The following is a 22,652-nucleotide window of genomic DNA, read 5'->3' as shown; positions in this document are numbered from 1 at the left end:
GATGTTTGGAATGCTTAGAAGCATTTTGTGAACTTGTAGTATGGTACGTAAATCACCTTTTGGGACGGCAGATTTTGAACCAACTGGCAGCTTGAGGAATGCTTCGTATTGCGATTTTGAATCCGATAAATTCGATGGGAGTTGGTTTCGATCGCCTGCAATGGCTTGTTCCACAAAGTTCGTCAGGTCATCAGCACCCTCAAAACTGTCGACGATCAACAGAAAACTTCGTACAATTCGCATTATATTTTTGTTTGTCAGATCACATTTGCATGCCTTCAAACCACACTCGAATTTGTGTAGCTGATGAGCTTGACATTCTTCGCTGCAGAACATTGCCACATTGCATATCATTAGCGATCCGTTTCAAGCAAATGTTACATGCCAAACCATGCCATGAGTAAATATATCCCATAAACATTTTTTCCTCTGCTACGATTTGACCAACGTCAATATCTTCTTTGGCAACGATCACTGGATCACCTTCATCGTCTACACTAATCTTCACCACGTTGGCCATACACGGAAATTGTTCATCCGGTTCAAAGCTCAGTTTTGACTCAAACTTCGTTGAAGAAGAATGTTGCCCACCTTCTGTCTTCAAACATTCCTCTTTGCGTTGGTCCAGTTTTGACATCAATTCTGCGGGATAGCCGACTTCTTTGGCCAGTCCGATATCAACGAGACATTGTTCGTATCGTTTCATCTTCAGAAAACAAGCCGATCGATTCGCATACGCCAAGCTTATGTTCTTTGACCCATTTTCAGCATAACATAGACTTTCGCCGTACATTTCTATTGCCCGAGTCCATTGGCCTTTTTTGAAATATTCATTTCCCCCATTTCGCTTTTGCAACGACAACGCATCACATTTGTCGAAGTTTGTATCCGTCTCTGCACATCCAACATGACAGGGAACACCACTGAAGTTTGCTTGTCTATCATTCAATGCAAAAATGTCCACGTACATCGCATCATTTTTGTTTGTTTCCTTTCTCCACAACATTCTGTAATTTCTGGAAGGTTTTGGCTGGAATATTTTAAAACGTAATTAGAATTTCGCGTAATTGATTTTTCTTGCTCCAAGTATAAAACTTATTTTGATATAAAATCTAACTCACATTAGCTTTAAAACTGGTAGAAAAAGTTGATTTCGGAATGGAGTCGGATGCGACTATGAATTGCGCACAAAAAACGAAAGTCAGTCTCAGATTCTGTTGACGTTGCAATTCTGGTAGCATCGAACGCATTCATGACGTTTTCAAACCCGTTTCAGTCGTCTCATGTGTGTATGCGCTGTTTGTTGATCGAGACGATAATCGAATTGATTTTCCCTGTATGTATGAGTGTGGGGCAATATTTCCGCGGAATACAATGAATGAAATAACAACCAGCGCCATCAAGTACATTCAAATTGCTCTTATTCTGGGAAATGTTTGAATTTCAATAGTTTTAATTAGTTTATGTTGAATTTTTCTTCAAATAAAAACAAAATCATCTTATTTTCCAAAGACTTTTTTGTTGATGTTTTGCAGCTTCTTAAGATGGCAACCCAATTGAAAATACACTTTTTAATAGAGATCAACAGCAATGTGACTTCCATTTTCGGTGGTCAATTTGTTCGTACTTAAAAACTCTCTACCTTATCCGGTGACAATCAATTTGATTTATGTTTGACAAAAATAAACATCTAATGAATAAGATACAAAGATTTTATTGTAATAATCAATGAAAATATATTTTGATGAGATTTTATGTGTTTTGTTTAGACATATTTTCGAAACATGGATAGACTTATTTGAATAGATCATTTTACTTGGTATTTTTGTGTTTCTTTTATTCCGACTTCTCATTGTATGGAATTAAAAGGTTAGCCAATGCATTTGAAGTACCATCTCTATGCTTACGATATACCATGTTATTGACGATCTACAAGCGTCATGTAAATGGTCACTACTCTTCCAAATTCATTGCACCATGCAGTTTGCCCGTACTGGCGCAAAAAACGTTCGCATTTGTCGATCATTGTTTGCATTGATTGCTTTGCATCATCATCACCTCGAGTCGGCGGAATGGATTGTTGTGTTATATACTGGTAATCTGGATCTGACTGAATTCGTTTGCATAGTACCTTCGACGCAGTGACACCTTCACATCGCGCGCATTTACACAACATTTTTCTATCCTGCCATAAGATCTGGTGTCGTTCGCGTTTGGATAGTGTTAGCAGGGGAACGATAACCGCATGCAGGATCTGTTGTCCTTTCATCACAGGTCGAACGGTGATGAGACCAAACTTGTGGCCAACGGTTCTGGAAACCATCACATTTGGAGCGCAGCTGTGTTTCTTGTAGCCTATCATCAACCCAGTCCGGCTTTCAAACGGTACATAATCATCATCCATGTCATCATGATTAGAGCCACAAATAAATGAGTTATTTTCCATCACCTGATACTGATGAGTTATGAAATGCATGAAAAATCGACGATACTTCTCGAGCTTGAACATGGAATTGACTCTCGGAATTCGCATGAGTAATTTTTGGGCCGAAAAAGCAATAGTTAAGTTTATCATAAACTCATGATGTTCTGTGCTCGCTGGTTTTATCGGTAGCTTCAAAAATGCTTCGTACTGTGATTTCTCGTCCAATAACGTCGATGGTATTTGGTTTCGATCGCTTGAAATGGCTTGCTCCACAAACGTCATCAGTTCATCAGCATCCGAAAACATATCGATGGCCAACAGGCAACCACGCACCACTCGCATGATGAAGCCATTCATCATAACACTATCACTATATCGCAGACCGCACTCGTACTTATGAAGTGAATTACCTTGGCATTCTTCGCTGCAAAACATTGCGACAGTGCACTTTTTGCATGGAACAAAGTTGCCATACTCCTTCAAGCAAATGTTACACTTCCATCCATGATGCGTGTACAAATAGGTCATAAATGCTTTTTCCACGACGATCGTTTGACCCACGTCAATATGCTCCTTGGCAAAGATACCCAAATCACCTTGAGCGTCTCGGTCAATTTTCAACACGTTTGCCATGCACGGAAAATTTTCATTCGGTTCAAAACTCAGCTTTGGTTCAAACATCACGGGTTGTGCACCTTCGTCGATGGCTTTCAAGCATTCCTCTTTGCGTTGATCCAATTGCGGTATTAAATTAGCTGGATAGCCAGCTTCTTTCGCCAATTCAATATCGATGAGACATTCATTGTATCGTTTCATTTTCAGAAAACAAGCCGATCGGTTCGCATACGCCAAATTGACATTCTTAGAGCCATGTTCAGCATAACATAGACTTTCACCGTACAATTCCATTGCCCGAGTCCATTTGCCTTGGCTGAAGTATTTGTCGCCCTCGTTACGCTTTTGCAATGACACCACACCATTTTTGTTGAATGTTGAGCTCGGTTTCCCCTGTCGAGCAAAACAATCCACTTTGTCAAAACTTGCGCGTCCACCATTTAATGCATACAAGTCCACATACATCGAGTCATTTCCATTCGATTCCTTTTTCCACAACATTGTGAGAATACCTTGAAGTTTCGGGCCAAAATATTTTCGATTTTCGAAATTAGAATTGCATGTTTCAAATAGAAATATACGTAGAAATGTTATATTTACAAATCAACTTACATTGGCTTTTTTTTTATTTGGAAGTAGGTTCAGTGTTGGAATTGGTTGTGATTTTAGTTTGACCTTAACAAAATGAGAGTCAGTATCGCATTCTGCTGATGTTGCTATTCTTCCAACAGCGAATGTATTCATGACACGTTCAATCTTGATACGATCATCTCCTTTGTGTGTGTGTGTGTTGCAGCAACATTTCTACATCAAGATGAAGAACGAATTTGCCTTTTCATTTGTATGCGTATGTTGAGTGTTTCGATTCAAGTACGACAATCAGCGCCACCGAAGAAATGACAAATGCTCTCAATCAGGGGAATTTTTGAATGTCAAATCTGTTCCGTTTGAATTTTATTCGGTTAAACTTTGTAATTGAACGTTTTTTATGTCTTAATGACTTTTCTGAAAATTTACTTACCAATTACAGTTTCGTTTATTTGAATTTTGCAATACTTAATGTCATTATAAAAATATAAACAACATATGATTTAATCTAATTTATTTATTCAATCATTTTCTTCATAAATTTGTGGTAATGTAGCTTATGATAAACGTTCATAGTGAGATTAATCGGTGATATATTGGATAGTTTCGATAATCAGGCCTCGGTTCGAAACTTGTTCATACGATTTCAAAATGGGTACATCATAATTAATTAAATCGAAGCTGTAGAAGCCAAATGTATATGGAGACAATGTCGTCAATTTCGTCACACCAAATCCCATGGCCATATTTTTGCAAAAATGCAATACATTTTTCGGCCAATCCGTGTAATTGAACATCATAAAGAGTTGCGCCCTTAAAAGAAGACACATTCGACAAAACGTGTCTAAAGTTCGGATCGAATTTCAATTGCGTTCGTTGTGCCAATGGCATATCGGGACCGATGCAACGTGAACACATGCATTTGATACGTCTATGATATAACATGATTTCTTGTCGCACTTCTTTTGGTTCCGACCAAAATCTGAAAAGAGATACTTGCAAAAGATCGCCTCTCTTGATTGGCCGAATTGCTGTATAAATGATTTGTCCATTGCAATCGACCGAAAAAACATTCGGAGCGCAAGAATGTCCAAAATATTTCATAATCAAACCAGTCTGGGTGCATATGACCATTCCATTTTGTTCAATAGCTTCTGGTGCCTGCTTATTGCGAGCCGAATTGTAATTTGAAATGTTTGCATGCTGGCCGATGAGATGCATTAAGAATCGGCGATGTTTCTTTGTTTCGAATGTTGCTTTAATCCTTGGAATTTCCAAAGACAATTTGTAGATGCGAGACACAAGGAAAGCAAAATATTCCTTTGAAATTGCTTCTGGGCCGATTGGAAGTTTTAAAAATGCACGATATTTTGATTTTTCATCCATCAATGTCGCTGGCAACTCCATTGGATCGCTTTTGATCGCTTCCTCCACGAAATCAATCAGTTCGTCCATATTTGCAAACATATTGATGACCATCAACAAAATTCGAATCTCTTTCATCGTGTTTCCATTCTCATTGTTGTCAATACTAAACTTTATGCCGCATTCATATTCATGAATTGAACTGTGCTAACACTCGTTACAACAGAACAATGCGGCCGTACACTTTTTGCACGGTAATAGATTCGCATTCCTCTTAAAGCAAATGCTACATTGCAATCCATATCGTATGTAGGAATAGACCAAGAATGCCTTCTCAACAGCAATTATTTGACCCACATCAATATCTTGTTCGGCAACAACTGAATAGTCGTTGGCATTTCGCTCTAATTTTAATACATTTGCAATGGATGGAAATTGCTCGTTTGGCTGGAAACTTAAGGCCGGCTCGAATATTCCAAATGGTTTCGCACCATCGCTGACACCTTTCAGACACTGTTCTTTGCGTCGATCTAATTTCGGTTCCAAATCCGCTGGATAGCCTGCTGCTTTCGCCAATTCGATGTCAGTGAGACATTCGTTGTACAATTCCATTTTCAAGAAACACGATGCACGATTCGCATATGCCAAGCTTATATTCGTTGATCCATTTTCAGCATAGCAGAGACTTTCATTATACATTTCCATTGCATCAGCCCACTTGCACTGGCCAAAGAGCTGGTTTCCTTCGACACGTTTCTGCACCGAAATCACGTCACTTTTTTCGGTTGTTTTGAACGCTGATCGCCTGGGTGCAGCATTCATGTATTCTTTTGCGTGCAACGCACAAAAATCCACATACAGTGAATCACTTTTATTCGATTCCTTTTTCCACAACATGATTTCCAACCTTTATTTCGAATGTTTCTTTCTGAAATTGAAATGGCTTAAGATTTAAATAGAGTTGATATCTCAATTGTCATTGGAATTTATTTAGTTTGTTACATTTATTAAATTTTCTCAAGAACATTTTAAAAAATCTCATACCAACTGAATTCGAACGATGACCAAACTTGTCTCCAAACAATTTTCTTATCCAAGATGTTTATTGCAATGGAACAAATTGGAAAAGCTTGCTGTACTTTGAAAATTACACAGAATGACTACGACTTCAATATAGCATTGACAATTCTACGACAACTGACTGAACTTCTTCGTTTAGTTGAAACATCGGCGTCTTTTTACTCACACAATCACAAATCTTTTCATACAATGCTGATTCGTACCGAAGTGTACGTAATAAACGAAGTCGCTCACATAAGTACATGTATGCTGAATATATTCGTTGAACATTTCTTTTCCTTTCTTCTTTGCTACTTTAATTCGTATTGAAGATGAAATTTGGTTTGAGAGCAGAGCATAAGAAAGTGATTTTTCCTCCTCGTATGGCTTACGTCATCGATGACTGCAAATATGGATTTGTTTATTGAAAGAAAAAAACACAAAACTACCACAAGTAAACATAATTGTCGATGAGAATAATCATCAAACGACACACATGTATAATATTTTAAAACGATCGATTTCGAAGAGAATTTTTAGGATTTCACACTTGAGCAAAGTCCACTATGTAGTATGCGTATCGAATTGACCTCTCGTTCTGAAGAGAAACAAGTCGATGCATAAAAAAAACCATTGCATGGATTTTGTCAAGACAATGAACTGTTTGGATTTTCATATCTGATCTTTGCATGTTTACTCACATTAAACACTTTAGCCATTTGAATTGGATGGGAATACAAACAAATAAACGATTAATCGATTCCAGAAGAGATAAATGACTTTTAGTAATGCCACATATTTGGCATGAATATCAGCATTGTGTTTGAATTGGAAAATGATTTTATTGTTTAGTTAATGAAATAAACTTAAGGCTAGACTTAATGAAATGGAAATGAAGAAAAGGGAATAAAAAATGGAATAATAACGATAGAGCTATCCTCCATCTGATTTAATCGGACCAAATTCTAATCGGTTGGTTTGTTGCCTGCTATTACTTTCTTGTTGAATGGTTGCAGTGGTTATTTTTCCAATTGTGAAACAAAGTTCATGCTATAGTGACCATGCAGTTGAACATATAGGATTCGAATGTAGGCCTGGACAACAATTCCAATCTCGTCACACCTTGTTACATCACCGTATCGTCTCAAGAAGTCGATACATCTTCTAGACATTTCCTGTACCGCTTCGACATTATCTAAGCTCATTAAGCGACTGCATACACCAATGTATTCCAAATCTGGGTCCAATTGCAATCGTATCTTCGGCGCATCTTTACTTTACTGAAACATGACAAAATCGCTTCATTTTTTAATATGTTATAATTTTGCGATAGTATATTGTATAAATACGCAAATCAAGTGCGGCAACCACCTACTTCACCCAAAATAACGGTACTTTTTCAAAATTGTATATATCTGGAAAAATCATTGAAAATGCAATAAAAATGAAATATTTTCAGTCCAATCGAAATGAAAAACACCCAAAAATTCTCTCTGGATCCATACATAGTGAGATTGTACTAAACCTGTACTAAAATTGTACTAAAATCGTATTAAATAGAAAAAAAATGAAATTTGAGGCTCTTTGCTTTAAGAAACGTAGAAAAGTGTGGATTTGATCGATCCTGTGTGCGCGCACGTGATTATATATGTGCTACACAAATGATTTGTCAAATGCCTGCAAAACATTGCGGCAGTGCAGTTATTGCATGGGAATAAATTGCCATACTCCTTCAAGCAAATGTTACATCTCCATCCATGTCGTGTGAACAAACAAGCCGTGAACGTATCCTCCACAACCACTGTTTGACCAACGTCGATGTCCTCTTTAGCAATGACCATCAATTTACCATTGTAACCTCGTTCGATTTTCAATACGTTTGTCATGCATGGGAATTGCGTATCAGCTTCGAAGCTCAACATTGGATTCGAATTCACAGACTTTCCACATTCTTCAATACGTTTCAAGCATTCCGCTTTGCGTCGATCCAACTTCGGCATCAAATCGGCTGGATAGCCGGCTTCTTTGGCCAGCTCAATATCGATGAGACATTCATTGTATCGCTTCATCTTCAGAAAACAGGCCGATCGATTCGCATACGCCAAACTGATATTCTTCGATCCGTTTGTAGCATGACAGAGACTTTCATTGTAAAATTCCATCGCTTCATTCCATTCAAGATCATCATAGCACTCGTTTCCCTTTTTGCGCTTTTGGAGTGAAATTTTGTCGTCCTTGGTGCTAGCGATGTTCATTTGATGCGGTCGCGTCGCTTCATATGTTTCTTCCAAACACTTCCAGCCTCTATTCAATGCAAACAAGTCAACATATACGTCTTCATTACGCTCCGATTCTATCTTCCAAAGCATGATGAAATATGCCCCTTTTTCGATCACTCTGATTGTCTGGAAAATTTTCAAGGAGGAAAATAATTCAATGTTTGCGTCTTTTTATTTATTAAAGAATATTCTAATTAAATATATATTTATAAATATAATTACAATATTCGAAATATTTCTGCAAATCCAAAAAAGGCAACTGTAAGCGATTCGGCTGCGAATGACAATGAAACTTTTCAAAATGTTGGCAAGAGTATTGCGAGTAAATTACGTATGTATTGAGTTGCAAATGATACCGCATTCGTGTTTGTATTGTATCGCGAAATTTTTACTGGTGTTGCAACATATCCTACAACGTTATACAACGGTTACACAGAGATGACAAACACTACCAAATAATTCGAATGTTCCCATTCCGTTGAACGGAATCCGTTCTGTCATATTGTTTGAAAAATTCTCTAAAAACATCACGATATTTGCGTCAACCAATTTGAACATAAAAATTTTCCTGAATTACTCAATTTTCTTCATTTTCCATTATATTTTCAACCAACAGTTTTTACTCACTTCTTGATGATCGAGCTGCTTGTCTTCTAAGACAGATTTATATACGATATAATAAAAGCAAACATTTTTGAACATTTTGTAAAGTCTTTATATCAAAATATGGCTTTATTTTATTTGTCACATAAAATTGTTTCTGGTTCAACAAAGTGCCTTATATAGCATATGTGCGTATTCTAAAATCATGAATAATTAAGAAAATGCAAATTTAATGTAGATACTGATACAGTCTGTATGGATTAATTTTGTATATAAGTATCAATGGAATAATTTGATCGTTTGAACGTCAGTTGTTAAGATTTTTGCTGTTGTTGAATGCAAATAAGGCGAATGAAGAGTTCTACTATCTCACCGAATTCTTCGCACCATGGAAATTGACCATATCTGCGCAACAAAGACTTGCATTTCTCGAATCTTGCCTGTATTGCCACATCAAATCCTTCGCTCGAATCATCAGACCAGTCAGAAGAAATGAACTGAAAATCTGGATCGGCTAGAATTATCTCACGCTGCACGGTTGATGCGATAAGACCTTTGCATCGGACGCATTTGCATTTCATTTTCCGTTCACGCCACAAAACTTGCTTTCGTTCCTTTTTGGATTGCGTTAGAAGCTGCAGGAGAAGCGCATTTGAAAGTTGTTGTCCTTTCTTGATGGGTCGAACAGTAACGATGACGGTGTTGCCATTTGATGTAGTCTCATGCACATTTGGCGCACAAGAGTTTTTCACATACCGAGAAACCATTCCGATCTGACTACTCGCCCATTTCACGCTGTCGTGGCCATTTCCATTACTTGTCTCTTCGTCTTGATCATCGGAACATAATTTCAAAGAATGAACTATCGAATTTAGATCCAAAATCTGATAGTGATGACTCATTAGATGCATCAAGAAGCGGCGATGCTTTTCGGCTGTGAACATGGAATGGATCTTTGGAATGCTGAATAGCAATTTGTGAGCTTCGAATATGATACATAAAACATCTTTCGGCAGGGAAGACTGTGAACCAATAGGTAGCTTCAGAAATGCTTCATACTGTGATTTCGCATCCGATAAATTCGATGGCATTTGGTTTCGATCACTTGAAATGGCTTGCTCCACAAATGTCATCAGCTCATCAGCACTCTCAAAACTGTCGACTATCAGCAGGAAACTTCTAACAACACGCATTATGTTGTTGTTTGTCAGATCACATTTGCATGCCTTCAAACCACACTCGAATTTGTGCAGCTGATGAGCTTGACATTCTTCGCTGCAGAACATCGCCACATTGCATTTCATGCAGGGCATAAGATTAGCGTTCGTTTTCAAGCAAATGTTACATGCCAAACCATGCCATGAGTAAATATATCCCATGAACATTTTTTCCACTGCTACGATTTGACCTACGTCAATGTCTTCTTTGGCGAAGATCGCTAGATCACCATCATCGTCTACATCAATTTCGAGCACGTTTGCCAAACATGGAAAATATTTGTCTGGTTCAAAGCTCAACTTCGATTCGAATTGCATAGACTTTTCACCTTCTCCAATACCCTTCAAACATTCCTCTTTGCGTCGCTCCAACTTGGGCATCAAATCCGCTGGATAGCCGGCTTGTTTGGCCATTTCGATATCGGTGAGACATTCTTCATATCGTTTCAACTTCAAAAAGCAAGTCGATCGATTTGCATACGCCAAACTGATGTTTTTCGAACCATTTTCAGCATAACAGAGACTTTCGCCATAAAATTCTATCGCATGCAACAATTTGCCTTGTTTGAAGTGTTCGTTTCCCTCATTCCGCTTTTGCAATGACACCGCATCGTTTTTATTGAAAGTGGTGTCCGTATCTTCACATCGAGCATGATGAGGAACAATACCCAATGATGCTAGTCCACCATTCAATGCAAAAATGTCCACATAGATTGGATCATTTCTGTTAGTCTCCTTTTTCCACAACATTCTGTAATTTCTCGAAGGTTCTGGCTGGAATATTTTAAAGTGTAATTAGATTTTTTTTCTGCTTGATTTTTCTTACTTCATTTGTAAAACTTTTGCTGATATAAAACCTAACTCACATTGGCGTGTAAAAAATGTCAAATTCGAAATGGAGTTTATTGCGACTGTAAAATACGCACAAAAAATGAAAGTCAGCTTTGGACTCTGTTGACGTTGCTATTCTTGTGAACAAGCGAATAAATACATGAAATATTTAAACCTCCTGATTCGCTCTTTTCATTTGTGTGCGTTGTTTATACATCGAGCTGAAGAATGATTTCGATCTTGACTTGTGCGAGTGTGTTAGTTAAATCAAAGTATTATTTTGGGTTGAATACAATGGCATGACAACCAGCGCCACCAAACGAAAAACACTCTCAATTTGGACTTTGAATGTGAATTCATTTGTGTTTGAACAATTTCAAATGAAAGAATGCATCTCAATCGCAATAATTTTTGTTTTTGTAATATTTTGCTCCCTCCGCACATGGGAGTTCAACTAAAAATGATGTTTTGATAAAAATAACAAACGACTCACGTTTTTGGTGGCAATTTTTTTTCTGATCTACTGTTTTCCCCTGATTTATTTATAAAGTAAAAATAAACAGCCCTTTTTTCTGGATACAAGAAATTTATTGTGATAAAGAAGAACAATTTAATTTATTCAAATTATTTTCGGTTTAGATTTTGTTTCCAAGACTTTCTATGTTAATGGAAGAGAATATTTTAGTTGTCATTTTGTTTCTTTTTGCATGAAATTGAACGGACAATCAATTATTCGGGGAGTATGTTTCTGTGCGTACATTTTTATTGGTGTCGTCGATTCGGCGTTCTATAGGCACAGACAAAACGTTGAGTAAACCACCACAACTTTTCAAAGTTGCACCATTTACATTGCCCGTACCGCCGCAAGAAACGTTTGCATTTGTTTTTCATTATTTGCGTTGCTTCATCATTGCGTCGAGTAATAATTGCAGATCATTTCTTTATCCTGCAATAATATCTGCTGTCGATCGTCTTTGTTCCGAGTTAGGGGCCCCACTTTTTTCGAATGGTGTATCTTATTAAAATGAATATACGAATTGAATTCGTAACCGAATTTGACGAACCGAAACAGCTGATATCAAAAATAATGGAATCAAATAATTCGATTCATTCGAAAAAGGAGTGTGAGTTAAAGATGTCAAAATCAAGTTTGATACTAAAGATTATATGTGTTGCGATCACGTTTCGTTTCAAAGGCTGTAGAAATAACTAAAAAATTGCAAGCAAAAGTAAAGTAATCAATAATGGCAAATTGGGTGATTTTTTCAACTGATGTTGATCATGTTCGAGAAGCGTCAGTAGCTAAATGTGAACGGACTGCTATCTGTTGTCCTTTTTTCACCGGTCGAGTAGTGATCAGATCAACCGTGTTGCCAGGAGTTTTGGATACCGTAACATTTGGTGCATTTGAGTGCTTCATATAGCCAATCATCAGGCCGGTTTGACTCACAAACGCTATACATTCACCATCATCCCGAATACATGATACTACTGAGTTTATTTCCATCACCTGATAATGATGGACTATTAAATGCATCAAAAACCGACGGTACTTCTGGCGCTGGAACATGGAATTGATTTTCGGAATTCTCATAAGCATTTTCTGTGCTGAAAATGCGATCGACAAAACTGATAGAAACTTTACGGGACATTGATTTGCCGGATTCATTGGAAGCTTCAAAAATGCTTCGTACTGTGATTTCTCGCCCAAAAACGTCGATGGTATTTGGTTTCGACCGCTTGAAATGACTTGTTCCACAAAGGTCATCAGCTCATCAACGCTCGCAAACATATCGATGGCCAATAGACAACTTCGCACGATCCGCATTGTTGTGCCGTTCATTAGATCATTGTTGCTGAATCGCAGACCGCACTCGTATTCATGTAGCGAATTACTTTGACATTCACCGCAGAACATCGCCACAGTACACTTGTTGCACGACAACAGGTTTGTGCACTCTTTGAGGCAAATGTTACATTTCCATCCAGGCCGCCAGTATAAATAGGTGATGAGCGTTTTCTCTGAGACGATTGTTTGACCTACGTCGATATCCTCTTTGGCAAAGAGCGCCACTTTACCTTTAGCATCTCGGCCAATTTTCAGAACGTTTGCCATGCACGGAAAATGTTCGTGAGGTTCAACGCTCAACTTCGATTTAAAATTCACGGGCTGTGCACCTTGTTTGATGGCTTTCAAGCATTCGTCTTTGCGTCGATCCAACTTCGGCATCAACTCCGCTGGATAGCCAGCTTCTTTGGCCAGCTCAATATCGATAAGACACTCATTGTACAATTTCAATTTGAGGAAACATGTCGATCGATTCGCATACGCCAAACTGATATTCTTCGATCCGATTGTAGCGTAGCAGAGACTTTCGCCGTACAATTCCATTGCCAAACTCCATTCGCCTCGTTTGAAATAATCATTTCCCTTGTTCCGCTTTTGCAGTGACACCGCATCATTTTTTTTCAATGTTGAGCTCGGATTTCCTTGTCGAACCACAGACACAATCTTGCCAAAATACGCTTTTCCTCCGTGCTTTGCAAAGATGTCTACATACATTGCATCATTTTTGCTCGTATCCTTTTTCCACAACATTGTGCTAAGACTGAAATTTTTTGATGTTTTAAAATTAGGATTTTATGTATTCGAAATATAAAAAAATCTTGTACCTATATTTGCTGCTGCAGAATCTGTGGACAGCTTTTGATTCTTATAATATTATTCGGTATGGATTGCGATTTTGGATTTATGCACTCAAAATGAATGTCAGCATCGACTTCTGATGATGTTGCTTTTTTTGCGAACCAGTGTGTGTATGCAAGACGTATTGTGTTGAAACTTGTTTCGATCATCTCATTTGTGCGTGTCTTTTATACATCGACACAAACAACGGATTTGCTTACACATATTTTGCATGAGTGTTAGTTGAATTGAAGCAATCTTCGCGCTGAATATGACAGCCAGCGCCATCAAAGAAATGAAAAAATCACAGCAATATATATTAGCATCCTGAAAATCTCAATATGTCAATTTTTTCAGTTTAAATTATGTTCGTTAAAATCTTTCCAATAAAATAAAAAAGCAATCTTACTTTTTAATGACATATAATATTTATGTATTGGTGTCTCTAAACGTTGAACCGTTCATGTTCGACTTTAAAGTGAAGAAACGTTTTAAGAAATTTCTTTACTTCGAGGAGATTTTAGGCTATGTTTCGTCGATCAGACCATTGTTGAAAATAATAGTCTACGTGCCTATAATTTTGACATGAGTGTTGACTTGGTATTGGATCTGAATCTGAAATGATTATTTCTAATGAATATTTGGAATGTCTTCTGAGCATTAATTATTTGTTCTGAAGAAGTTGGATCTATATTTTTCAAAGTAGCTCATGATATGAAATAAATGGTGAACAAGACAATTGAGTTTAATCCATTTTTATTGCATTCAAAGAAAAGCTGTTTCCACAGATTCGTCTTGTTTGAGCTGTACAATGTTCAGTATGGAAATTTTTTATTTTTTGTGACAACAATGAATATACGAATTGAACTCGTAACCGAATTTGACGAATCTGAAAGGCTGTAGAAAATTTAACAAGAATGATATAAAAAATAATGAAAATGTATGAATTCAAATAATTCGAAAAAAGAGTGTGGATGTTGAAAGACTTCAAAATTAAGTTTGATACTAAAAATTGTATCTATTGCGATCAGTTTTCGTTTCAACGGCTTTAGAAATAATAACAAGAAATTGCGAGCAAAAGTAAAGTAATCAATAATCCAGTCAATAATGACATATTGAATGATTTTTTTTCGACATGTTTGTTCTCTTGATTGTACTCTTGCCGATGGTTTATAAGCTCGAAGTAAACCTGCACTACCATTCCAAGCTCTTCACACCATGGTTTTAGTCCATATTTGCGCAAGAATCGTTTGCAATTGTCCATCATTTTTTGCTTTGCCTCATCATCGTTTCGAGCTGGCGCTATTAATTGTTTTACAATGTACTGAAAATTTGGATTTGAGCACATTTCTTTGCGCAGTTTGAATGGTGCAGTGTCACCTTCACATCGCGCGCATTTGCAAGTCATTCGACAGAAGTTCCACAAAATTCGATGTCGTTCATCTTTGGGAAATTTCACCAAATCTGTGTAAATCGAATGCATTATCTGTTGTCCTTTTTTCACCGGTCGAACAGTAATAATGACGATGTTTCCATGAAGGTCAGTCACCACAACATTTGGAGCACATGAGTGCTTCAAATAGCATTTCATCACTCCTGTCTGACTTGCCAATGCCACATATTCACCATTTCCTTCGTCCACGATCCATCCTGATTCTAATGAGTTCATTTTCATAGCTCGATAATGATGAGTTATGAGATGCATCAAAAATCGACGGTACTTCTTCAACTTGAACGTGGAGTTGATTTTTGGAATTTCCAAAAGGATTTTCTGGATTGTGAATGCGATTGCGGTTGATGCTATAACATCAATTAGATTTTGATCTGCTGGATTCATTGGTAGCTTCAAAAATGCTGCGTATTGTGATTTAACACCCGATAAAGTTGTTGGAATTTGATTTCGATCGCTTTTGATGGCTTGCTCCACAAAATTCATCAGATCTTCAACGCTCGAAAACATATCGATGGCCAATAGGCAACTTCGCACAGTTTGCATTATAACACTATTCGTTTGACTGTCATTGCTACATCGCAAACCACACTCGTATTCGTGTAGCGAATTACTTTGACATTCCCCGCAGAACATTGCCACAGTGCACTTTTTGCATGCCACCAGATTTGTTTGGTCTTTCAAGCAAATATTACATTTTGATCCATATTGTGTGTGCAAATATGTCATGAATGCCTTTTCCACAACGATCGTTTGGCCTACATCAATATCCTTCTTGGCAAAGATCCCCAAATTGCCTTCAGCATCTTGATCAATTTTCAACACGTTCGCCATACACGGAAAATGTTCATCTGATTCAAAGCTTAACTCCGAACCAAGCTTCATGGACGGTGCAACTTTTTTAATAGCTTCAAGGCATTCTTCTTTGCGTTGATCTAAGTTTGGCATCAAATCCGCTGGATAACCGGCTTTTTTTGCCAATTCGATATCGACAAGACATTCATTGTATAGTTTCATCTTCAGAAAACAAGCCGAACGATTCGCATACGCCAAACTGATGTTCTTCGATCCATTTTCAGCATAGCAGAGACTTTCGCTGTACATTTCCATTGCGTCCGTCCAATTGCCTTCACTGAAGTATTCATTTCCTTGTTTTCGCTTTTGCAATGAGACTGCATCATTTTTGTTCAATGTTGAGCTCGATTCGTCCCGTCGAACATAAGAATCAACTTCATTGAAATTTACTCGTCCACCATTCAATGCATACAAGTCCACATACATCGCATTATTTTTGCTCGTCTCCTTCTTCCACAACATTGTGCTATGGCCAAGAAAATTATTTTTTAAAATTATGATTGTATGAGTTTGAAAAATATATATATAAAATGTTGTACCTCTATTCGCTGCTTGCGGAGTCTATGGAAATCTTTTGATTTTTGGAATGTTATTTGGTATGGATTCGATTGCGATTTTAGATTCATGCACGCAAAATGAATGTCAGCATACAATTCTGATCTAAACAAGCAAGAACCAGTGTGTGTGTGTATGCAAGACGTATTGAAGCTTGTTTAGAACATCTCATCTGTGTGCGTGTCTCTTATACATGGACAAAAACAACGAATTGATTTCCACATAATTTGCATGAGTGTGTAGTTGAATTGAAGTATTCTTCGGATTGAATATGACAGCCAGTGCCACCAAAGAACTGAAAAAACACAGCATCACATTCACCAATATAATAAGCATTTCTGGAAATGTCAAAATGTCAATTCTTTTCAGTTTAAATTATGTTCGTTGAAATCTTTCAAGTGAAATAAAAGAAGCATCGCTTTTCATTGACTTTCTTTTATTGATTCACCACATACTCCTCACAATGAAGCCAGAATTCAAAGTATTTTCAAAATAATGTCCGATAAAGATTACCATTTTTAAAAAGCAAGCTGCCCTTTCACTCACATTCTCTCTTGGCCTATTACGAATTGAGTAAAAAGGCGAAATACTTTTTTTTCAGTAAAAGTCTTTTATTGAAATTGAAATTTTGTCTGATAAGATTTTGTATGTTCTTTTTAGAATTGTTCTCAAAAAAAAGAGACCCATTTCGAATGGTTTATTTTGTTTTCTCTTTGTTTATGTTTCTGTTTATGTTTGGATAATTCTTATTCATACATATGTATGCATTGCTGTAGAGAAATAGAGTTTAACTGGTTTCAAGGATTGTTTCTGAGCTCATTAGTCCCCGGTATTGAAGATATGTCAGTGTTACGTACACTTGCGCTATATTTCCAATTTCGTCGCTCCATTGAAGCTGACCGTACTTTCGTAAGAAAGTTTTGCATTTGTCAATCATTGTTTGCATTGCTTCATCATCGTCTGGATTTAACTGTTTTGATGTGAGGTACTGATAAACTGGATCCGAACGCATTCGCTTGCACTGTGCCAATGACGCAGTGACACCATCACATCGCACGCATTGGCAAATCATTCGTCTTTCCAGCCATAACATCTTGTGCCGTTGGTCTTTCGGTAGCGTCAGTAGCGCCAAGAGGAGTGAATTCATGATTTGTTGTCCCTTTCTCACAGGTCGTACTGTGATAATAACCGAATTGCCATGAAAAGTGGATACCAGAACATTAGGAGCACACGAGTGGCTCAAGTAGCCAACCATTACACCAGTCGTACTGCTGGCCCATGGAACGTTGGAATCTCTTGAAAAGCCCGAGCTAGCAATGTTTGAATGAACGTCCAAGACCAGATAGTGATGGCTTATTAGATGCATCAAAAATCTGCGGTACTTCTTAAGATTGAAGATTGTTTTCAATTTTGGAATGTCCAAAAGCATTTTGTGGGCTTCAAATACCACACAGAGAGCATCGTCTTCTAACGTAGTAAAATTCGATTTTAACGGTAGCTTCAAGAATGCTCCGTACTGTAATTTCACATCCGATAAAGTGGTGGGAATTTGATTTCGATCGCTTTTGATAGCTTGCTCCACAAAATTCATCAATTCATCAACGCTCGCAAACATATCGATGACCACCAAGCAACTTCGTACGACACGCATTATCAAACCATTTAATTCAAAAGCGTGGCCACCTGTTAGTCCATGTTCGGTATTCAGCCGATAAGTTTCGCAAAACTTTAGCCCACATTCGTAGTCGTGAAGGGAATTACCTCGGCATTCTTCGCTGCAGAACATTGCGACAGTGCACTTGCTGCATGAAACAAAATTGCCATACTCCTTCAAGCATACGTTACACTTCCATCCATACCGCGAGTACACATAGGCCATGAATGCTTTTTCCTTGATGATCGTTTGACCAACGTCAACATCCTCTTTAGCAAAGAGCCCCACTTTACCTTCAGCATCCCGACCAATCTTAACCACGTTTGCCATGCATGGAAAGTGTTCATCTGGCTCAAAACTTAGAATCGGTTCATACTTCATGATAGTGGCTTCAGCAGCACCTTCTTCAATGGCTTTCAAGCATTTCTCTTTGCGTCGATCCAACTTCGGCATCAAATCCGCTGGATAGCCGGCTTCTTTCGCCAGTTCGACGTCGATGAGACATTCATTGTATCGTTTCATCTTCAGAAAACAAGCCGATCGATTCGCATAGGCCAAACTGATGTTCTTCGATCCACTTTCTGCATAGCGTAGACTGGCATTGTACATTTCCATTGCATCATTCCAATAGCCGTTACCAAAATGTTCATTACCCTCCGTTCGTCGTTGCATCGATACCGCATCGTTTTTGTTCCATGTTGAATCTTTTGTTTCAATTCGAATGCCAGAAAGTGCTTCGTTTATAGTTGCACTTCCTCCGGAAATCGCAAACATATTCAAATATAGAGCATCTTCCTTTCTCGACTCTTTCTCCCACAACATCTTTGAATTTTAGGCTAAAATATTTTCGAAATTTATTAGAATTTTTATTGCATAGATTTACACAAATTAAAACCATTATCTTTTAGCAACAGTATAATCTGAGGCGAATAGTCTGTTGTAACAAGAAAACTTGCCTTAAAATAAATTGCGATTGAAAGTTATGGACACAAGACAAATATCACCGTCCGTTTTTACCAACGTTGTGAATAGCAATATACTGTTCTCGTGACAGTAGTGGACATTTTACCAAATTGTGCGTCGCAAGCCACTTACGGTACTTCGTAATGATGTGCGTTGTTGTAGTGTGCTGATTTTATAAGCAAACGTCAACGTTCAATCGAACATTTCATTTGTATTGGAGCATCACTTTGTATGTATATGCAGGCGCATCAACCGAACCCATGAGAAATGAACGGTTTTCAATGTTTCGAATTGTCTAGAACATTTTGAAATGTCATTGTCTATGACTCATTGACATATGCAACGAAAAAAAACTCGCTTGATGTGTCCAAAGACAGATTAGTGATAGGTCAAAAACCACTGACAAAACTATGAATAAAGGCAATTGAGTTTGAAAAAATGCAATCTAGATGAAATCTGTGTGCCTGCCTTAATTTCACTACATAAAAATCGAAGCTGTTCTTCTTGTTATTTCTCCTTCTTCTAACTTCTTTATGTTCAGTGAATGTTCAACTCGATAAGGAATGCGAAAGCAACGAAAATTTTCTAAATGAAATTCAAACAAATTGATTTTCAAGAAATGCTCATATATTGGTGCGAAGGATAAGTTCTCTTCGATTGACGTTTGAATCAACTTTCGAAACGTCTTGAATACAAAACATGAGGAGAATAACATATTGATTTTTTGTGCATGAATATAAAATTGTAACCAAATTCTTACCAAACATGCATGAGATTGAAAGTAGAGTATGTTTCACTGACTTTCTCTGACTTGGACTTTCTTCTGGAAGTGCTTTTCAAGCTTGAACTACCAATGTTTCTCCAAATTCAATTCCAATACAGACACAGATATGATTTTTACCTACATTCATTAGATATTCGTGACACCATCGAAAATCAAAATTGGAAATATAAACAAATACCAAACAGATTTTTAAATTTTGCTTTATTCTGAACAAACGTGTTTCTATCAAATTTTTGTGTCATCGCATCATTTTTCTATATATATTTCTAAATTATATTCTATTGAAAACCCAATTCTGTAGAGATTACTGAAGTATGGTTTGTAGAAAGAAATCGAATCGCTTAATCGATGTGAAGAATTGAACCAATTTTGATTAAACCTCTGTATTGAATATTTATCAGATAAATATAGGCTTGAACCACTTTGCCCAGTTCTTCGCACCACAAAATACGGCCATATTTTTGCAAAAATTGTTTGCACTTGTCGGCCATTGTCTTGCAGACAGTCTGATCATTCTGTAACGTTGTATCGAAGTAGGACACAATGTATTGAAAATCAGGATCCGATGTCAATTGCTTGCGTTGCGCTGTTGAAGCTGAAACACCGTTGCATAGTGAACATGTGCAAATTATTCGTTTTCGATCCCACAATGCCTTCTGTCGTTTTTTCGTGGGCTCCGTCATCAGCATAAGGTGTGAATACATCAGTTGATCGCCTTTTTTGATTGGCCGAACCGTTGTGATCACAGTATTACCGTGGAATGTTGACACAAATAGATTTGGGGCACAGGAGTGCCTGAAGAACCTGGTGATCAACCCAACCTGAGTGGAGATAAATATTGGGTCGCTTTGTGTGACCATTGGATTATTACTCACATGACCTAACGCTCCTGTTGAATTATGTTCAAGGATATAATAATGATGGCCGATGAGATGCATCAAAAAGCGACGGCTCTTCTCGGAACTGAACATGGCTTTGACATGTGGAATATTGAGTAACATTCTGTAGACCTCGAATACGATGCACGAAATATTTTGTGGGATTGTAGAATCTGGACCGAGTGGTAAATTCATGAATATTTTGTATTGCGATTTGGCATCTGATAAAACGGTTGGAGTTTGATAGGGATCACTTTTCAAACTATGTTCCACGAAGTTAATCAGTTCATCAATGGTGGAAAACATATCGATGGCCATTAAGCAACTTCGCACCACACGCATTATTGAACCATTCATTTGACTGTCGTTGCACTCTCTGAGACCACACTCGTACTTATGAAGCGAATTACCTTGGCATTCTTTGCTGCAGAACATCGCCGAAGTGCATTTCTCACAAGGCATCAGATTGACATGCTCTTTTAAGCAAACGTTACATTTCCAACCATATAGCATGAACACGTAGGCTATGAATGCTTTTTCCAAAATGACGGTTTGGCCCACGTCGATGTCTTCTTTAGCGATCACCGTGAATTCACCACCATCATCTCGGTTGATTTTCAACACGTTCGCCATGCACGGAAAGTGTTCATCCGGTTTAAAGTCAAGCTTCGGTTCAAACTTCACGGGCGCTCCACCTTCTGCCATACCTTTCAAGCAATCCTCTTTGCGTCGATCCAATTTCGGCATCAAATCCACTGGATAGCCGGCTTCTTTGGCCAGTTCGACGTCGATAAGACATTCATTGTATCGTTTCATCTTCAGAAAACAGGCCGATCGATTCGCATACGCCAAACTGATGTTCTTCGATCCATTTTCTGCATAGCGTAGACTGGCATTGTACATTTCCATTGCGTCATTCCAATTATCGCGACCGAACTGTTCGTTTCCCTCCTTTCGATTTTGCAACGATGTTGAATCATTTTTATTGAGCGTTGAACCTTCCGGCGATCGCAACGGACGGAAAACTTCATTCAAAAGTTTATGTCCCCCATTCAATTCAAATACGTCGACATACAATCCGCCTTTTTTCTTTGTTTCCTTTTGCCACAGCATCTTGCAGTTTTATTTCAAACTTTTGTCCTAGAATAGAATTTTTGACAATAATTAATTTTTTCCCTTCCCTTCATTTACTTGTTATTTAATAATGGTTATAAAATGAGAATTATGGAAATTAGCTTACTGGGATGTCTTCAGAATCAAAGTGTCATATAACGTGTGAAAGTCATAGAATTGTATTCCAGTCTGTTGAGATTGAAGTTTCTACTTACACTGTCTACTGCCACTCATGTGCTTACGTTATTATACACAAAACGTTCAATTTGATCGTTACTTATACGCATAGAATGTGTATTGAAGGGGCATGATTATATTCCGCTCGATTGTGTTAGTGTGTCATTTCGGTTTGTGCACCAGGCACATAAGGACAGCACAGAATACTTTCGTAATGTATTTGTATGCATGCAAAGTCAACGTTTTTTTTTTGAAATCAAATCGTTAGAAGTCTCTTGTTTTTAGTGAACACTTAGATCGCCCCTCATCGATTGGAGAATGAACCGAAAACAAATAAATCTAAGTTTATTTATCTAAAATGTTGAAATGAGGATTATTTTCGTATTGAACTTGAAAATTTGAGAATCAAACAAAGAGAGTGATTGTGATTGATGCGTTCGAAAATTGTTTCAAGACATTTTATTACGAACTTTGAAGTTGAAAAACAACCTAAAATATAAGCCATGAACTGTAGAGATTTGATACTCATGGCGCCCCCTACCCCCGTAGTCTCGC

The 22,652-nt window shown here is 37.6% G+C and overlaps 8 protein-coding genes across 9 annotated transcripts; all 8 read right to left on the bottom strand.

The window, feature by feature from the left end:
• Positions 1 to 245: 245 nt before the first annotated feature.
• On the bottom strand, positions 246 to 1,095 carry LOC129565939 (uncharacterized). Its single transcript, XM_055441325.1, has one exon. The coding sequence runs from the start codon at positions 1,004 to 1,006 to the stop codon at positions 263 to 265; it is 744 nt and encodes a 247-aa protein (XP_055297300.1). The 5' UTR covers positions 1,007 to 1,095; the 3' UTR covers positions 246 to 262.
• A 616-nt stretch (positions 1,096 to 1,711) lies between these two features.
• On the bottom strand, positions 1,712 to 3,804 carry LOC129565544 (SET and MYND domain-containing protein 4-like). Its single transcript, XM_055440532.1, has 2 exons — positions 3,653 to 3,804; positions 1,712 to 3,552 (listed from the first exon to the last, which is right to left on the bottom strand). The coding sequence occupies exon 2, from the start codon at positions 3,539 to 3,541 to the stop codon at positions 1,919 to 1,921; it is 1,623 nt and encodes a 540-aa protein (XP_055296507.1). The 5' UTR covers positions 3,542 to 3,552; positions 3,653 to 3,804; the 3' UTR covers positions 1,712 to 1,918.
• Positions 3,805 to 4,205: 401 nt separating this feature from the next.
• On the bottom strand, positions 4,206 to 6,171 carry LOC129565935 (SET and MYND domain-containing protein 4-like). 2 transcript variants are annotated; one of them, XM_055441319.1, is made up of 2 exons: positions 6,038 to 6,171; positions 4,206 to 5,921 (listed from the first exon to the last, which is right to left on the bottom strand). In XM_055441319.1, the coding sequence occupies exon 2, from the start codon at positions 5,888 to 5,890 to the stop codon at positions 5,201 to 5,203; it is 690 nt and encodes a 229-aa protein (XP_055297294.1). In that variant the 5' UTR covers positions 5,891 to 5,921; positions 6,038 to 6,171; the 3' UTR covers positions 4,206 to 5,200. The 2 variants fall into 2 exon arrangements, with proteins under 2 accessions (XP_055297294.1, XP_055297295.1); XM_055441320.1 differs by having other exon boundaries at positions 4,206 to 5,936; positions 6,038 to 6,139.
• A 2,873-nt stretch (positions 6,172 to 9,044) lies between these two features.
• Positions 9,045 to 11,105, bottom strand: LOC129565984 (SET and MYND domain-containing protein 4-like). The gene is made up of 2 exons (XM_055441461.1): positions 11,018 to 11,105; positions 9,045 to 10,925 (listed from the first exon to the last, which is right to left on the bottom strand). Exon 2 carries the CDS (start codon positions 10,899 to 10,901, stop codon positions 9,249 to 9,251), a length of 1,653 nt encoding a protein of 550 aa, XP_055297436.1. The 5' UTR covers positions 10,902 to 10,925; positions 11,018 to 11,105; the 3' UTR covers positions 9,045 to 9,248.
• Positions 11,106 to 11,548: 443 nt separating this feature from the next.
• On the bottom strand, positions 11,549 to 13,851 carry LOC129565803 (SET and MYND domain-containing protein 4-like). The gene is made up of 2 exons (XM_055441037.1): positions 13,656 to 13,851; positions 11,549 to 13,591 (listed from the first exon to the last, which is right to left on the bottom strand). The coding sequence occupies exon 2, from the start codon at positions 13,579 to 13,581 to the stop codon at positions 12,262 to 12,264; it is 1,320 nt and encodes a 439-aa protein (XP_055297012.1). The 5' UTR covers positions 13,582 to 13,591; positions 13,656 to 13,851; the 3' UTR covers positions 11,549 to 12,261.
• Positions 13,852 to 14,407: 556 nt separating this feature from the next.
• On the bottom strand, positions 14,408 to 16,659 carry LOC129565668 (SET and MYND domain-containing protein 4-like). Its single transcript, XM_055440779.1, has 2 exons — positions 16,513 to 16,659; positions 14,408 to 16,439 (listed from the first exon to the last, which is right to left on the bottom strand). The coding sequence occupies exon 2, from the start codon at positions 16,433 to 16,435 to the stop codon at positions 14,717 to 14,719; it is 1,719 nt and encodes a 572-aa protein (XP_055296754.1). The 5' UTR covers positions 16,436 to 16,439; positions 16,513 to 16,659; the 3' UTR covers positions 14,408 to 14,716.
• Positions 16,660 to 17,165: 506 nt separating this feature from the next.
• On the bottom strand, positions 17,166 to 19,174 carry LOC129565905 (SET and MYND domain-containing protein 4-like). The gene has a single exon (XM_055441224.1). The coding sequence runs from the start codon at positions 19,002 to 19,004 to the stop codon at positions 17,316 to 17,318; it is 1,689 nt and encodes a 562-aa protein (XP_055297199.1). The 5' UTR covers positions 19,005 to 19,174; the 3' UTR covers positions 17,166 to 17,315.
• Positions 19,175 to 20,112: 938 nt separating this feature from the next.
• LOC129565909 (uncharacterized) lies at positions 20,113 to 22,138 on the bottom strand. Its single transcript, XM_055441232.1, has 2 exons — positions 22,048 to 22,138; positions 20,113 to 21,947 (listed from the first exon to the last, which is right to left on the bottom strand). Exon 2 carries the CDS (start codon positions 21,918 to 21,920, stop codon positions 20,271 to 20,273), a length of 1,650 nt encoding a protein of 549 aa, XP_055297207.1. The 5' UTR covers positions 21,921 to 21,947; positions 22,048 to 22,138; the 3' UTR covers positions 20,113 to 20,270.
• Between the last annotated feature and the right edge of the window lie 514 nt (positions 22,139 to 22,652).

Source organism: Sitodiplosis mosellana, unplaced genomic scaffold (genome assembly GCF_009176505.1).
Source record: "Sitodiplosis mosellana isolate CC-2019 unplaced genomic scaffold, AAFC_SMos_1.0 Smas_scaffold_3, whole genome shotgun sequence".
NCBI lineage: Eukaryota > Metazoa > Arthropoda > Insecta > Diptera > Cecidomyiidae > Sitodiplosis > Sitodiplosis mosellana.
Note: the sequence above shows the minus strand (reverse complement) of the source record. Positions and strands in the feature narration are given on the sequence as shown.

Bases quoted from the DNA above. Each gene is read 5' to 3' on its own strand.
- LOC129565939 (XM_055441325.1), bottom strand. From the start codon at position 1,006: ATGTTGTGGAGAAAGGAAACAAACAAAAATGATGCGATGTACGTGGAC.
- LOC129565544 (XM_055440532.1), bottom strand. From the start codon at position 3,541: ATGTTGTGGAAAAAGGAATCGAATGGAAATGACTCGATGTATGTGGAC.
- LOC129565935 (XM_055441319.1), bottom strand. From the start codon at position 5,890: ATGTTGTGGAAAAAGGAATCGAATAAAAGTGATTCACTGTATGTGGAT.
- LOC129565984 (XM_055441461.1), bottom strand. From the start codon at position 10,901: ATGTTGTGGAAAAAGGAGACTAACAGAAATGATCCAATCTATGTGGAC.
- LOC129565803 (XM_055441037.1), bottom strand. From the start codon at position 13,581: ATGTTGTGGAAAAAGGATACGAGCAAAAATGATGCAATGTATGTAGAC.
- LOC129565668 (XM_055440779.1), bottom strand. From the start codon at position 16,435: ATGTTGTGGAAGAAGGAGACGAGCAAAAATAATGCGATGTATGTGGAC.
- LOC129565905 (XM_055441224.1), bottom strand. From the start codon at position 19,004: ATGTTGTGGGAGAAAGAGTCGAGAAAGGAAGATGCTCTATATTTGAAT.
- LOC129565909 (XM_055441232.1), bottom strand. From the start codon at position 21,920: ATGCTGTGGCAAAAGGAAACAAAGAAAAAAGGCGGATTGTATGTCGAC.